This window comes from Natrix helvetica (assembly GCF_964273705.1).
Source record: "Natrix helvetica genome assembly, chromosome: 5".
NCBI classification, from domain to species: domain Eukaryota; kingdom Metazoa; phylum Chordata; class Lepidosauria; order Squamata; family Natricidae; genus Natrix; species Natrix helvetica.
In genome coordinates, this window is record NC_138551.1 from 146,520,961 (window position 1) to 146,538,321 (window position 17,361).

Here is a 17,361-nt window from a genome sequence, read left to right on the forward strand (position 1 = left end):
AATTATGGACATTCACAGTCCGCACGGCTTCACAAACAGTCTGTGAAGATGCCGACAGATGTCTGCTCGAGTTGCCACAGTCCTTTACGAGAATGTTGATAAAACACCTTGGAATGCGGCCAGAGATCTAATTGCCAAATGCACAGCAAGGGCCAAACTTAGCACAGAGTCAAACAGGACTTTTTCCAGCTTGAACCGACCAGATGAACGAATTGCTTCCTGCAAAAGCTCACGTCCCCGTTCGCTCCTCTTTTACGGGTCTTATGGAACTAAATGCCCAAGGCGCACGGAACGTATTCCCTTCCCACCAAAGCTGGTTCCTATTTTTCGACTTGCATTTTCGACGTGCTTTCGAACGGCTAGGTTGGCAGGAGCCGGGACAAGTCATGGGAGATCACTCCGTTATGCGGCGCCAGGGATTCGAACCGCCGAACCGCCGACCTTTCTGATCGGCAAGCTCAGCGTTTTCGCCGCTGAACCCCCACGTCCCTTTCCGGCATTACGTGGAATCTAATATGTGAGCTCCCGTGACTTTGTCCCAGCTTCTGCCAACCTAGCTGTTCGAAAGCACGTAAAAAATGCAAGTAGAAAAATAGGCAGCATTTTGGTGGGAAGATAACAGCGTTCCGTGTGCCTTTGGTGTTGAGTCATGCCGGCCACATGACCACAAGGACGTCTTCCGACAGCCCTGGCTCTTCGGCTTTGAAACGGAGCTGAGCACCGCCTCCTAGAGCCGGGAACAACCAGCACACAGGTGCGAGAGGGGGAAACCTTTAACCTCCGTACGTGAACTGCTCCAAATAACCGAAAAGGAGGTGAAATCTATTAGATTCCATAAAGAGAATTCATTCCTGAACCTGCAGCTGAACTATGCTCTCTTTTGGCTCCTACCAGGAAGCTGGGGCTGAGGCCGTCGCCGCCTTCAGTGACTTAATGGCCAGACAAAAGTCCCCAGGGCCCAGAGGGCAACTGAACCATGGGGACAGTTTCCGCCCGCCTCCTCTGTCTCTTTCAGCCAATTAGGTAATGAAGCAGATTAATGAAGCCAGCAGGCAGAAGGGCACAATTTCCCGTGGCCTCCTACACATCTTTTCAAATAAGAGTCGTCTGATCCGTCGGGAGCCGTTTGCTCCGGCTATTACCCGCCTGACTCTTAGGTCTTCCGGGACCTACTCAGGATCCACATCACATTTCCTTTCCATTTGGGCTTTAAATTCTAGCTGGAGGAGAGGCCCCTGTGGGGAGGGGAGGGGGGGTCTAGGGAGGGTGGGGGGGGGAAGCTGACAAAAGGCACAAAGTGTGTCCGTGGGGGAGGGGGGGTTGAGAGCCACTGAGGATGTTCCTGGTGGCGATTTATTCCCAAGGAATGCACCACCCGGAGAAATGCCCAGATAGGCAGGTGTCGTCAATGAGACTGCGGATTCTGTGGGCGTAGCTTGGTGGGGGGGTCATGTGACCGGGTGGGTGTGGCTCTGTAGTTGTGTGACTGGGGTGTGTGTGTGTCAAAAGACAGAAACTCATTTTAACAATGTCCTGCTGGAGCAGGGTGTTGGATTAGATGACCTCCATATCCCTTTCAGCCCTGGACCGCTGCGATCTTTCAAGGCATCTTCTGAAGCGGAGTCTAATGCCAGGTTTGTGGTCCTTCCTCCCTCTCCTTTTTCCCCTCTCTCCCCTCCCTCCCTCTCTTTCTTTTGCACACACGCACACCCCATTTTTGTCCTAGCAGACCTCAGAGAAGTAAAAATGGACCCCCTCCACCACCACCCGTTTTGGGGCCTTAGGAAAGCCTCCTGGGAACAAAAACGTACCCCAAATGCTAAAAAAAAAAAGTAATGTTATGGAAACTAGTTATTTGGCAGCTCTCCGGACGAGATAAGGTTCGTGTGGATAAACATCCCTTTGAAAGACCGTTTGCCAAGCCTTGTGTGAATGGAAGGAATCCACAGTCGTGTAAATAAAAGGGGTTTTCCCGAGACGAAGTCTCTGCTTCTAGCTTTTTAAGGAAGCCTGGGTCAAAACAATGTTAAAGGAGGCCTAGGAATGGAACTCTGAAAAGTCACGTCCGATCCTTAGCTCCTAAGAAGGCCACTTCCATTGGCGTCTCATATATGTAAAGTGTTCTGTCAAAGCACCTGGTATGTCCAAATATGGGAGGGAGCACACTGCTTCCCTTTTGCCTTTCAGCTACATCCTAAGAGCCTTCCAGGCAGAAAACCATTTTTCTGCGTTGCGTTTGTGCTGATAAATAAATAAAGGGAGACTAGTATAGATCTATTTCAAGCTATTTAGCTCTTATCAGCTAGCCGTACCCTTACAGGGATTCAAACTTGGGTTGTTTTTACATGTTAGGCAGGTGTATTAGCCTCTAAGCCACAAGCTCTCCTCCCTTATCAGCTGAGCCAAGGAAATAATTAAGTGTTATGTCAAAGCACCTGGTATGCCCAAATACAACTGCCTAACATGCAAAAACAGCCCAGGTTTGGATCCCAGTAAGGGTATGGCTAGCTGATGAGAGCTAAATAGCTTGAAATAGATCTATAATAGTCTCCCTTTATTTATCAGCACAAATGCAACACAAATACACACACACAAACATCACATTAACGCTCTGTAGGTACTAGATGGACTCCCCCCCTTATCTATTTTAATTAAAGCAACTCCCTGCCAATCCAGTTACACTGCGAAGGGATTTCCGCTCGCCCCACCACTGGAGGTAAAAGCGATTGTAAAAGTCCTTGCTTTACTTCCAGTTGGATGCTCATTCCCTCCACTCTTTAAAGAGAAGGGTGGCCCCTTGTGAACAATTAGCCCAAAGGGCAACTGCAGCGAAGGAGGGGAGGCAGGCATCCAATGGGATTACGGGTAGCTTTTTTCTTCTTTTCTTCCTTTGATCGTCACTTGCCCAGTGACTCATTCTTCTTCTTCGTGCCGTATCCATTATCGGACATCGGCAATCACGTTGGCGATTCTGTTTTGATCAACGAAGAAGTGCTGCTGAGTTTTTCTTAAGATGTGGAAGCCCTGATGTTCTTCTTGCGCCTGGACCTCATTTGCCTTCAATCTTTCCCTGGAGAATGAAGTGACGGATGCCATGTTTCTCCAGGTGTCGCATCGCATGTCCGAAAGATTCTAACTTTCGCTTTTTAATGGTTTTGACGATTTCCCCTTGGCTTTCCCAGGTGGCTTCTCCCCTCCTCGTTTCTGATTTTGTCAGCCCAACTTATACATAGCAGACGCCTGTCAGTCCACATTTCAAATGCTTCTAGACTCTTCAAGTGGCCTTCTGTCAGTAATTAATTAGAAACTTTAATTGGGTCTCTTAGTCTCTTTGCAATGCCAACTGGTCTCTCTCCCACTAAGCCCACTTCTCCCAGTCAGAGATTTATTAAAACCAAACGATCAATCAGAATAGAGCTGGAAGGGAACTTGGAGGTCTTCTAGTCCAACCCCCTACTTAGGCAGGAAACCCTACACCACTTCAGACAAAGGGCTATCCAACATCTTCTAAAAGACTTCCAGTGTTGGGGCATTCACAACTTCTGGAGGCAACTTCTGTTCCACTGATTAATTGTTCTCACTGTCAGGAAGTTTCTCCTTAGTTCTAAGTTGCTTCTCGCCTTCATTAGTTTCCACCCATTGCTTCTTGTTCTACCCTTAGGTGCTTTGGAGAATAGCTTGACTCCCTCTTCTTTGTGGCAGCCCCTGAGATATCGGAAGACTGCTATCATGTCTCCCCTAGTCCTTCTTTTCATCAAACTAGACATCCTCAATTCCAGCAACCATTCTTTGTATGTTTTAGCCTTCAGTCCACTAACTAGTGGTGGGATTTGTACAATACAATAATACAATACAATAGCAGAGTTGGAAGGGACCTTGGAGGTCTTCTAGTCCAACCCCCTGCCTAGGCAGGAAACCCTATACCATTTCAGACAAATGGCTCTCCAACATCTTCTTAAAGACTTCCAGTGTTGGGACATTCACAACTTCTGGAGGCAACTTCTGTTCCACTGATTAATTGTTCTGACTGTCAGGGAATTTCTCCTCACTTCTCAGTCGCTTCTCTCCCTGATTAGTTTCCACCCATTGCTTCTTGCTCTGCCCTCAGGTGCCTTGGAGAATAGCTTGACTCCCTCTCCTTTGTGGCAACCCCTGAGATATTGGAACACTGCTATCATGTCTCCCCTAGTCCTTCATTAAACTAGACATACCCAGTTCCTGCAACAGTTCTTTATATGTTTTAGTCTCCAGTCCCCTAATCATCTTTGTTGCTCTTCTCTGCACTCTTTCTAGAGTCTCCTTATCTTTTCTACATTGTGGCGACCAAAACTGAATGCCGTATTCCAAGTGTGTGTTAAGTAACGAAGCTCCCCGTTAGAAGAGCGAATATGCAGAGAAGCGTAATGAGAGCGATATGGAATAACATGCACAAACCAGCATACAGAGACACTGAATAGTATAAAAATATAGTAGTTTACTATGTAGAAATATAGAGGTATTCAGAGTCCAGCTAACAGTCCAGGTCATGCATGGTTCAGTAATTCAGATATCAAGAATAGTCAGTCTAACACACAAAGTATAGCTAAACAGTAGCAAACCACAATACCTCAGTATACACCTGATCAGCTTCTAACAAAACAGAGAGCTAACAGCCATCCAGGCTCCCTCTGCAACCGTTCTTCATATGCTTTAGTCTCCAGGCCTATCATCATCTTAGTGTTAATACCACTTTATAATGCCTTGGTAAGGCCACACTTGGAATACGGCATTCAGTTCTGGTTGCCACGATGTAGAAAAGATGTGGAGACTCTAGAAAGAGTGCAGAGAAGAGCAAGAAAGAGGATTAGGGGACTGGAGGCTAAAACATAGGAAGAACGGTTGCAGGAACTGGGTATGTTTAGCTTAAGAGAAAGAAGGACTAGGGGAGACATGATAGCAGTCTTCCAATATCTCAGGGGTTGCCACAAAGAAGAGGGAGTCAAACTATTCTCCAAGGCACCTGAGGGTAGAACAAGAAGCAATGGGTGGAAACTAATCAAGGAGAGAAGCAACTTAGAACTGAGGAGAAATTTCCTGACAGTGAGAACAATTAATCAGTGGAACAGAAGTTGCCTCCAGAAGTTGTGAATGTCCCAACACTGGAAGTCTTTAAGAAGATGTTGGATAGCCATTTGTCTGAAACGGTATAGGGTTTCCTGCCTAGGCAGGGGGTTGGACTAGAAGGCCTCCAAGGTCCCTTCCAACTCTGCTATTGTATTGTACTGTATTGTATTGTATTGTATTGTATTGTATTGTATAGTTGCTCTTCGTTGCATTGTTTCCAAAGTCTCAATTATCTTTTTTGGAATGGACGCACTATTCCAGGGGAGGTCTTACTAAGGCTTTGTAAAGGTAAAGATTCCCCTCGCACGTATGTGCTAGTTGTTCCCGACTCTAGGGGGCAGTGCTCATCTCCGTTTCAAAGCCGAAGAGCCAGCGCTGTCCGAAGACGTCTCCATGGTCATGTGGCCGGCATGACTCAACGTCCGAAGGCGCACGGGACGTTGTTCCCTTCCCACCAAAGGTGGTCCCTATTTTTCTACTCGTATTTTTCAAGCTAGGTTGTCAAAAGCTAAGTCACGGGAGCTCACTCTGTTAGGTGGCGCTAGGGATTCGAACCGCCGAACTGCCAATCTTTCTGATTCACAAGCTCAGCGTCTTAGCCACTGAGAGGTACTAATACAGCTTTATAAGCAGATTCCATGGACCTCGGATACACGTCCATGAAGCTGGTGACACAAACCTTGGAGACATTTGTCTCTAAATGGCTTTTAAATACCTTTTGCTTATGAAATCTTAGCCCCATCCAGAAACACTGAGGGGGAATGGAGGAATGAAGGGTAAGGAATTATAATGACGGGGTCATTTTGTTGAGATGTAAAGATAGTTTTAGAATAGGGCATACGATTCCAGCGTCGGATTGGGGGTGGGTGGGTGGGGGGAGAGAGAGAAAGGGAGTGTCAAAGGATCTCTTGGTAAGTATAGATTTTGCATCAGGTTACCCGCTGGCAATCATTATGGCTTTTAGGTTTAGCTTTCCGCTGCTTCATTGCTCCGATGATAAGAGTAGAAATCCCAAAGCGTTTATGATTAATTACTCCCCGTAGATCCACATATTTCAAAGAAAAAAAGAGAGAGAAAGAGAGGGGAGAGAGAGGGGGGAGACAGAGAGAAAGAGAGGGGAAGAGAGAGAGAGAAAGAGAGAGAGAGAGAGAGAAAGAGGGAGGGGGGAGAGAGCGAGAGGGGGAGAAAGAGAAAGAGAGGGAGAGAGAGAGGGAAAAAGAGGGAGAGAGAGGGAGTAAGAGAGAGAAAGAGAGGGGGAGAGAGAAAGAGAGGGAGAGGGAGAGAGAAAGAGAAAGAGGGGGGGAGAGAGAGAGAGGGAAAGAGAGACAGAAAGAGAGGGAGAGAGAGAAAGAGAAGGAGGGAGGGAGAGAGAGAGGGGGGAGAGGGGGGGAGAGAGAGAGACAAAGAGAGGGAGAGAGAGAAAGAGGGAGGGAGAGAAAGAGATAGAAGGCCTTGTTGGCAAGAAAGAAGATCTGAAAAGTGAAGAGATTCAAAGGCCTAATTTTTATAAAGCAGAGGATGCTGAAGGCAGAGAATTTCACACAAATTGTTGAGCACAACAAGTCCAAACCAACCTGTGCACACACACTCACTCACCCACACAGACACAAATCCAAAGTTTGCTCTCTACCTACCAACTACTATCATGTAATCAATTAGTTTATCATTTTTAAATTTTTTTTACCTCACCTCTGATCATCTAGCAATCCCTGCTAGATATGTTAGGATCACAATACCCAGGATCCACAGCCATCATGGTCTGGCCAATATCTTTCAGACACCACAATACTAAGGAGAATGCAGGAATGAACTGATGGTCTCCTGCAAACTCCACTCCCCTGTCGCTCCTCTTTTATCCCCTCTGGGAGGGGCCATTCATTGTCCACCTGTGGCCTTACTCCCAAGTTGACCCTTGTTTTTTAGCTGTTCCCTTCTCCTGGCAGCTCTGCACATGCGCACACTGGGAACAGGCTCCAGCTGTTCTTCTGCCCCACTGATGTCTGACTCCGAAGGCAGCTGATAACTGGCATACGGCCCTGGCCCACTCTCTGCTTCCGACACAGAGCCCTCATCAGAGCCTTCCCTAGACTCCAGGACTGGCCCATGTTCCTCCCCAACCTCCTCAATGTCTGAATTGCCCGGGCGTTCACAGGACCTCAGGGCTTCCATGCCAATATTTGGGACTAGTCACAATTATACAGGTGCAGGTAAGTGTGAATAAATACATCCTTTGGCAAAAAAAAAAAAAAAATCCCTGACATCTCAGAGCATCTCGGCCTGGCATGGGAATTTTTCTTTCAAACATGTTCGAACATTCTACATTGAAGGGGGTTTAAAGGAAAGAGAAATATTCAACTGCACCACTCCGTACAAAAACTGCGTTTTGCAAGCAGGAGAGGTAAGATACAGGATTTATAACCTCGGTGCATATCTATTCTTTAAACCCTCGAACAAAAGTCTTCTGGGTTCTCGGTTTTAAAACTTTAGATGGTCTCTTGAAGCTTTAGAGGGTCACTTTTCTTTTCTTTTTAAATAGAAGGCAATTCATTTAACCTTATAGGCAAAAGGATACGTTGCAAAGCTACGAAACAAGCCAACTTCCACTTGCGGGGAAACGAGGGTGAATTTATCAAAATGTAGGCCTTCTTTGCTTCCAAAAAAAAAAAAAAGCTCAGCCGTCAATCCCTTGCCCTTTCTGGCTGTGAATGGCAGAGTGACCCCCAAATTTAACCCCGGCCTTGCTGCCGTCTTCTCTTGCAGCCTGCCTTTTACCGAATGGCTTCGCTCACTTCTGAAGTCGCTGGCCGTTTCATCTGGCCGGCTGACAGTGAATGGCTCAAAAGCAAGCCAAAGGAAGCCCTTCCATCTTCTAAGAGGAGCTTGGCACTTCAGAAGTTTGCAATACAAGCAGTTTTAACGGGTCTCGTCTCACTGGCTTTTGCCCCGCTCGCCTAGGATCGGTAAAAGTTCCCCTGCTTTTAAAATCTTTCAGGGTTCAAGAGGACAGCAGAAAGGAACGTAGGGGGAGGGGGTGGGGAGAGCCAATGTGACCATTCACAAGAAAAAAAGCTGAAGAGGGAGGGAGGAAGGAAAGGAGGAAGGAAGGAGTGAGGGAGGGAGGGAAGGAAGGAAGGAAGGAGGGAGGGAGGGAGTCAACCATCCCTCTGTCAGCTCATGATGCTTGGATAGGAGAGATGCAGCTATGACAGAAGGAAGGGATGGAGGGAATGAAGGAAGGAGGGACAGAGGGAAGGAAGGAAGGAAGGAGGAAGGGAGGAAATGAAGGAAGGGAGGAGGGAGGGAAGGAAGGAGGGAGGGAAGGAAGGAAGGGAGGAGTCAATCGTCCCACTGTCAACTCATGATGCTTGGATAGGAGAGATACAGCTCAGAAGGAAGGGATGGAGGGACGGAGAGAGAGGGAGGGAGGGAGGGAAGGAGTCAACCGTCCCACTGTCAGCTCATGATGCATGGATAGGAGAGATGCAGCTATGACAGAAGGAAGGGATGGAGGGAAGGAAGGAAGGAGGGACGGAGGGAAGGAAGGAAGGAAGGAAGGAAGGAGGAAGAGAGGAAATAAAGGAAGGGAGGAGGGAGAGAAGGAAGGAGGGAGGGAGGGAAGGGAGGGAGGAGTCAATCGCCCCACTGTCAGCTCATGATGCTTGAATAGGAGAGATGCACCTCAGAAGGAAGGGATGGATGGATGGAGGGAGGGAGGGAGGAAGGGAGGGAGGGAGAGGGAGGGAAGGAGGGAGGGAGGGAAGGAAGGAAGGAAGGAGGGAGGGAGTGAGTGAAGGAAGGTGTCAACTGTCCCACTGTCAGCTCATGATGCTTGGATAGGAGAGATGCACCTCAGAAGGAAGGGATGGATGGATGGATGGATGGATAGAGGGAGGGAGGGAGAGGGAGGGAGGGAAGGAGGGAGGGAGGGAGGGAGGGAAGGAAGGAGGGAGGGAAGGAAGGAAGGAAGGAGGGAGGGAGGGAGGGAAGGAAGGTGTCAACTGTCCCACTGTCAGCTCATGATGCTTGGATAGGAGAGATGCAACTCAGAAGGAAGGGATGGATGGATGGATGGATGGATAGAGGGAGGGAGGGAGAGGGAGGGAGGGAAGGAGGGAGGGAGGGAGGGAAGGAAGGAGGGAGGGAAGGAAGGAAGGAAGGAGGGAGGGAGGGAGTGAAGGAAGGTGTCAACTGTCCCACTGTCAGCTCATGATGCTTGGATAGGAGAGATGCACCTCAGAAGGAAGGGATGGATGGATGGATAGAGGGAGGGAGGGAGAGGGAGGGAGGGAAGGAGGGAGGGAGGGAGGGAGGGAAGGAAGGAGGGAGGGAAGGAAGGAAGGAAGGAAGGAAGGAGGGAGGGAGGGAGAGAAAGAAGGAGTCAACTGTCCCACTGTCAGCTCATGATGCTTGGATAGGAGAGATGCACCTCAGAAGGAAGGGATGGATGGATGGATGGATGGATGGATAGAGGGAGGGAGGGAGAGGGAGGGAGGGAAGGAAGGAGGGAGGGAAGGAAGGAAGGAGGGAGGGAGGGAGGGAGGGAAGGAAGGAGTCAACCGTCCCACTGTCAGCTCATGATGCTTGGATAGGAGAGATGCAACCATGACAGAGGGAGGGAGGGAGGGAGGGAGGGAAGGAAGGACGGGTGGACCTAGGTGGAGAATTAACTTTTCACATTGTATATTGCAATACCTTTTTTCTTCAGAAATGTCCTTCTATTTGAAAGTGGGCTTTGGCGAACCCGCGGGTTTTGTAAAAACTTCACTGCTGTGGCAATCTGTAGAGCAGGCAAAAAGGGGGAGAAAAGAAAAAAAAAAGGGAAATTTAAAATAGGATTCGTCAGGGTTTTCAGATTCCAACCCAACCACGCTTATCAACGTTTTACCACAAACACCCGGCTACCAGTAACTTTGAAGTACATCGGTAATTTAACTTCCGAGGCAGATCTGTTATCGGAGAGTAGCAAAAGGTCCCTTTTTGTGCTCTATAGCAGAGAGGTTCGTTTCAAATCAATCAAAAGGTGATGACTTTTTGAAGCTTGGAAAACCTGAATATAAACAGTCAAAGGAAGAGGGAATGGAGGAGTGATGGGAAGCAACCATACTTAACATATGTGGTACTTTTACAAAGAATAAGACGGCAATTTTGTTGGCCACTCAAGATGCAAAAATCTAGAAAGGGATATTTAACCATCCCAAAATGCCAAGGTGTGCGCGATTGAAATTGATTTCTTAAAACAACAAAAAGGAGAGTAAGATAGCTAAGGTAAAAGTTCCCCTTACAGCTATGTGCGAGTCGTTCCTGACTCTAGGGGGCGGTGCTCATCTCCGTTTCAAAGCCGAAGAGCCAGCGCTCTCCGTGGTCATGTGGTTGGCATGACTCAATGCCCAAGGCGCACGGAACGCTGTGACCTCCCCACCAAAGGGGGCTCCTATTTTTCTACTTGCGTTTTTTAACGTGCTTTCGAACTGCCAGGTTGGCGGAAGCTGGGACAAGTCACGGGAGCTCACTCGGCGACGCGGCGGTAGGGATTCGAACTGCCGAGCCTTTCTGATCGACAAGCTCGGCGTCTTAGCCACCACGTCCTAAGGTAGCTAACGGCGGGAGCAAAAAAAGAAGGCAACATTTGATTTTTGTTTCAGCCTCTCAGATTCCTATCGTTCTACACTCGTGCTCCGCGAGAGTTTATGATCTCTTTTTTCCCTCCCGTCTGCAAAAAAATATAAACCCGGGGAATTTCGACAGCAGAGAGAACGCCACTTGCTTTGAAGAGCAGAGCTGGCCCAAACGCTTGTTTTGATCACTCAGTCGCTGCTTTCCTCAATCTGGCTCCCTTCCAGCATGCTGAATTAAACACCTATTATCCCAAATCACTCGGGATAAAAATGGCCTAAAGTTGCTTTGTTAATTAGTACGTGTTTGCTTTTTTTTAAACCCAAAAGCAGCATGGAAAGTATGTTTTAGCAAATGGCAGCTTTCAAGCCCTCGGGGGGGAGGGGGGTGTATTGTGTCTTTCCAGAAGCCAATCGGGGATTATCAAGGGAGACCATAGTGGCTTCGGACAGAATAGAATAGAATAGAATAGCAATGGAATAGGATAGGATGCGATGGGATGGAATAGGATCAGGAATAGAATAGCAATGGAATAGGGATAGGATAGGATGGGACGGGATTAGGATTGAATAGAATAGAATAGAAATAGAATAGGAATAGAAATAGAAAAGAATAGAAATAGAAATAGAATAGGAATAGAATAGAATAGAAATGGGAATAGGAATAGAATAGAATTGGGAATAGGAATACAATAGGAATAGAATAAGAAATAGAAAAGAATAGAATAGAAATAGAAATAGGAATAGAATAGGAATAGAAAAAGAAATAGAAAAGAATAGAAATAGAATAGAATAGAAATAGAATAGGAACAGAAATAGAAAAGAATAGAAATAGAATAGGAATAGAATAAGAAATAGAAAAGAATATAATAGAAATAGAATAGAATAGAAATAGAAATAGAATAGGAATAGAATAAGAAATAGAAAAGAATAGAATAGAATAGAAATAGAATAGGAATAGAATTGAAATAGAATAAGAAATAGAAAAGAATAGGATAGAAATAGAAATAGAATAGAACTAGAAATAGAATAGGAATAGAATAAGAAATAGAAAAGAATAGAATAGAAATAGAATAGAATAGAACAGAAAAGAATAGAAATAGAATAGGAATAGAATAGAATAGGAATAGGAGTAGAATAGGAATATAATAAGAAACAGAAAAGAATAGAATAGAAATAGGAATAGAATAGGAATAGAATAAGAAATAGAAAAGAATAGAATAGAAATAGAAATAGAATAGAATAGGAATAGGAATAGAATAGGAACAGAACAGAACAGAATTTGTTACTGGCCAAGTGTGATTGGGCAGAAAAGGAATTTGTCTTTGATGCAGATGCTCTCAGTGTACGTAAAGAAAAAGAAAAATAGAATACATTCATCAAGAGTACAAACTTAGTGATAGTCATAGGTTACTAATAAGCAATCAAATCATACTAGGAAACAAATAAAACAATAGAAATTGTAAAGATACAAGCAACATGGTTATAGCTATAAGTGGGGAGAGATAGATACTTGGAAGGAAGAGAAGAGTAATACAGTCTTAGTAGATAGTTTGACAGTGTTGAGGGAATTATTTGTTTAGCAGAGTGATGGCATTCGGGGGGTGGGGGTGGGAACCTGCCCTTGTGTCTAGTTGTCTTGGTGTGCAATGCCCTATAGTGTCGTTTTGAGGGTAGGCGTTGAAACCATTTACGTCCAGGGTGCGAGGGGTCTGTAGATATTTTCACAGCCCTCTTTTTGACTCGTGCAGTGTCCAGGTCCTCAATGGAAGGCAGGTTGGTAGCCATTGTTTTTTTTTCTGCAGTTCTGATTCTCCTCTGAAGTCCGTGTCTGTCTTGTTGGGTTGCAGAGCCAAACCAGGCAGTTATGGAGGTGCAGAGGAGAGACTCCATCCTTCCTCTGTAGAACAGAATCAGCAGCTCTCTGGGCAGTTTGAGCTTCCTGAGTTGGCGCAGAAAGAACATTCTTTGCTGTGCTTTTTTGTTGACGTTTTGGACGTTAGGGGTCCATTTTAAGTCTTGAGATACGATAGAACCTAGAAACTTGAAAGTCTCTACTGTTGATACTGTGTTGTCTAGTGTTGTAAGAGGTGGTAGCATGGGAGGGTTCCTCCTAAAATCTACCACCATTTCTACGATTTTGACTGTATTTCGTTCAAGATTGTTCTGGTTGGCTAATTGTGCAACCTCCCGTCTGTATGCAGGTTCATCATTGTCTCGAATGAGACCAATCACAGGATTGGAAGACTTTGAAGTGGGGGAGAAAACGCAACCCAGGTGTATCGCCGTAACTCCAGGGAAAGTTGGCCTTCACCTGGTTTTTCCAGAGATGCATCTTAGGTCAAAGAGTAAAAGTTTTGATAGCTCTTAAGGGGTCTTTTGATGTACTCCTCGCGCATTCCATCAATGTTGTGTATGCGTGTACAAACACACACACACCCATCTCCCCATCTTAAATGGCATCTCTTATTTCTTTAAATACATTAATCAGTCCTATGTAGGCAAAACTGATCCATTGGACAATGCAATAAACATGAATTATCATCTATCCAACATGCATAATGGGCTTTAAAAAAAAAAACATAATAGCAGGTGTAGTTTAAATGATTAGCTATTACACCTGCGGTGCGTCTGATTCAATTGGGGGAAATCATCTTTAATAGGTTAAAAGGTTTAGATCACCGGGCTTCTCCCTTAAAGTGGCTGTAGAGAGGGTATGATGGAGTACGCTGTCATTACTAATTCATTTAAGGAAAAAAAAAAAAAAGCATGCGGGGAAATATAGCAAGGAACAGCATTCTAAGAGCCAATCTAATTTAGACATCAGGTAAAGCAGAGAAAAACACCTTTTTAAAAAGCATGATAAATGAATTTGAGAGGGGACATGAAATTCATATCTTCTTCTTCCCCCCCCCCCTTTTAAAAAAATTTTAACGGGAAATTTGACCAAGTCTCCCAGCATCCTTGGGATCGAACAGAAAAATAGACGACCCGGGAAAGGGAGGGGGGGGAGAGAAAGATGGAACGAGACAAAGCCGTCTCTTTAAAATTTAGCCTTCCATCATTTCAAATCATAAAATAATACGCACCCAACCAGCCTGCCATTCCCCCGCGCGGCGTGTCTAAAGCGTCTCTTTTGATCTTGTTTATGCCCCCTCGTTGATCTGCCTCGCTGGAAATGCCAGCGATGGGGAAATTGCACATTTAAGCGGCACGGGTACGGCGGCGCAAAAAAAGGCAGAAGGGATAAACGGTACAAATTAATAACCTGCGGGGCGGAAAGGGGGGGAGAAAAAAAGTGCTGAAACAAGAGAGATGTCCGAATAAGCAGATATGGAGATGTGCCAGCGTTATCAAAAGCGACTTTGGTCCCGTATTAATCACCGGCTCCTCCTGGAACTTTTTGACGGGACTCGTCCTTTTGCAGCTGAAGGGGGGGGGGAAGTGGGGGACAAGGCCGAGACCAAAATGCTTGCTCAGGCTTGGAAGGAGGAGGAGGCGAACTTCAAAAAAAAAAAACACACACACAAAACAACTCACCGTTTGTACAGCTTCATTAACTTAAGTTTAAGACTCTTTGGCTTGAGAGCAACAGCATTTATGGACTCTCAACCGTTAAGGGATCGTTGAATAAGGCCGAGCAGAGATTCCCAACTTTTATGGGCCACTGGGGGAGTCGGGGCGGGGAGGGGAGGGGATGAGAAAGCCATTGTCCAGTTGGACGCGGTCTTAACCTTCCTTAATCAAACGCTCTTTCCTGTATTTAAGAGTAAGAATCAATGGACCAAAAGTTCTATTCGATGAGTGTTTAGTTTCCCTGCCTAGTTTTCCGAGAACGTGATCCTGGGGAGTAGTGAAAACAGAGGCAAACTTTACAAACAAGATGGATGAGAAGAGAAGAGAAGAGAAGAGAAGAGAAGAGAGAATATGAATAGGATAGGAATGGAATAGAAGAAAAGAGAGAATATGAATAGGATAGGAATGGAATGGAATGGAATAGAATAGAGTAGAGAATATGAATAGGTTAGGAATGGAATGGAATGGAATGAAATGGAAGAGAAGAGAGAAGAACAGAACAGAATAGAGAATATAGGATAGAATAGAATAGGAATAGGAAGAGAAGAGAACATATGAATAGGTTAGGAATGGAATGGAATGGAATGGAAGAGAAGAGAAGCGAAGAGAGAAACAGAACAGAATAGAGAATATAGGATAGAAATAGAATAGGAAGAGAAGAGAATATGAATAGGTTAGGAATGGAATGGAAGAGAAGAGACGCGAAGAGAGAAGAACAGAACAGAATAGAGAATATAGGATAGGAATAGAATAGGAATAGGAAGAGAAGAGAGAATATGAATAGGTTAGGAATGGAATGGAATAGAATAGAGAATATGAATAGGATAGGATAAGATAAGATAGGATAGGAATAGAATATAGAATAGAATATAAATAGAATAGAATAGTTGGAAGGGACATGGAGGTCTCCTAGTCCAACCCCCTGCCTAGGCAGGAAACCCTTCACCACTTCAGAGAAATGGTTATCCAACATCTTCTTCAAAACTTCCAGTGTTGGAGCATTCACAACTTCTGGAGGCAACTTCTGTTCCACTGACTAATTGTTCTCACTGTCAGGAAATTTCTTCTAACTGTCAGGAAATTTCATTACTAATAGCTGCAAAGAATATTACAACCTGATATTCTTTTATTGGCACAGCTTGAGGAATGTGGGTACAAAATACCTTTCTGGTCCCTCTTTAAATGCCTTAAAGTCTCTAAAAAGTTTTTATTGGGGAGACAAGCTCACTGCCACCTAACTCATACACAGCCTACACGGAGATTACAACTGATCTTAAAGCTTACACAGAACCCCTGGATGTCTAAATTGCTTTGCTGACCTATAATGGAAGGAGGAGAACTCAGCACCCACCCCTCTCCTAGCAAAATGAAATATTTTGCAAAATATTTTTTAAAACGCAGAATATTATATTTCCCTAAAGGAGAAACATGTTTTTAAAGACAAAGAGCAGCTCCCTGCGCCCAGCAGATATTTGGTGCCCATTGAGCAGGACTGGGCCAGCCTCTCTACAAGAGAATTAGACCTTCAACAAATAGAATACATGTCTTTGCCACAGAAACAGGAAGCTCAAGGGCAAGGTCCAAGAAAGGGTATAAATAACCCTCACTCTCCACTCCATGTGGTCAGCTGCACCAGGATCTCGAACCCATGTGGTCCTGTCCATCAATAAACCCTCTTTCCCATCAGCCTCCATGTTTCCAGTGTCTTTCTCCCTGCTTGGAACTAAACCCAGATGGACACATATCTTCCAACAGAATTTTTCTCCCCCAAATTCCCAATATTATTTCCAATAAGCAGGACGAGAGCTCAGCTTGGATTCCACGCACAGGACAGAAGAAGAAGAAGAAGAAGAAGAAGGAAGAAGAAGAAGAAGAAGAAGAAGAAGAAGAAGAAGAAGAAGAAGAAGAAGAAGAAACAGCAGGGAGGTTACCGCGAAGGGAAGAAGCCCAGTGCAACAGATCTACTCCCCAATAAAGCCGTTCTATCAAAAAATGAAATCGCTCCATTAACAAGAGCTAAATTATTTAAAAGGCCTCCTCCATCATCTTTTTGCTAAAGGCCTATTGATTGAAAATGACATTACAAAATTATAGCTAAGAAAGGAGAGGCATTCCCCTTGCTCCTGCTATCAGACACAGCTTCTGTAGAGATATCCTTGGCTGCTATGTCTGCAACACACAAAAACACACCCATTATCTCCATCCTCAAATTCCCAGGGACCATGAAAATACAGTGGGTATGAGGGATTTTGCCGCGGTTATCTTAAAATCGTTACTGGCTCTGCGTTCTCTGGAAAAATCAGTACTCAAACATTATCGGACTCTTGCTTCCGAGATCAAACCAATACGCCCGACATTTTTTGCAACCCAAGAATTAACCCTTTTGCTTAGTTCGCGCAATAATACCGTGTTTTCCCGAAAATAAGACAGGGTCTTGTTTTCTTTTGACCCCCCCCCCCCCGAAATAAGCGCTTGGTCTGTCGGGCAGGTCTAATTATTTTTGAGGTGCAGGAGGCGGCGAGAGTGGTCACCTCAATGGCTGCTGCTATATTACAATATTATCAGGGACGGCTTATTTTCAGGGGAGGACTTATTTTAGCGCATGCACTCAAAAGCCTGAATGGGCTTATTATATGGGGAGGTCTTATTTTCAGGGAAACAGGGTACTGAAATATAAAACAGCCACCTAGGCTGAATAGGTAAACTATCTTCAACTTTCCCTAACGCAGAAATAAAAGATTACAAGTAAATCAGTCTTGGCCTGCGATGGGACAGGAGCGTCTAGATTTGAGAGCTGCTAAAGCTTCTTGTGAACTAAACTGTAGCCACAAACTTTGTCATTCTCAAGTGTCTGTTGTGAGATCTATAGGTAAAGGTTCCCCTCGCACATATGTGCTAGTCATTCCCGACTCTAGGGGGCGGTGCTCATCTCCGTTTCAAAGCCAAAGAGCCAGCGCTGGCCGAAGACGTCTCCGTGGTCATGTGGCCGGACTGATTTAATGCCGAAGACGCAAGGAACGCTGTTCCCTCCCCACCAAAGGTGGTTCCTATTTTTCTACTTGCATTTTTT

The 17,361-nt window shown here is 45.3% G+C and overlaps 1 protein-coding gene across 3 annotated transcripts in view; it reads right to left on the minus strand.

The window, feature by feature from the left end:
- Positions 1-17,361, minus strand: part of PEX14 (peroxisomal biogenesis factor 14) — a 145,874-nt gene that overhangs the window by 73,789 nt on the left and 54,724 nt on the right. For all 3 annotated transcript variants that reach the window (XM_081955515.1, XM_081955514.1, XM_081955513.1), the window contains one exon: positions 9,796-9,880. In XM_081955515.1, the coding sequence (XP_081811641.1) occupies positions 9,796-9,880 (85 nt within the window). The remainder of the gene's footprint in view (positions 1-9,795; positions 9,881-17,361) is intronic.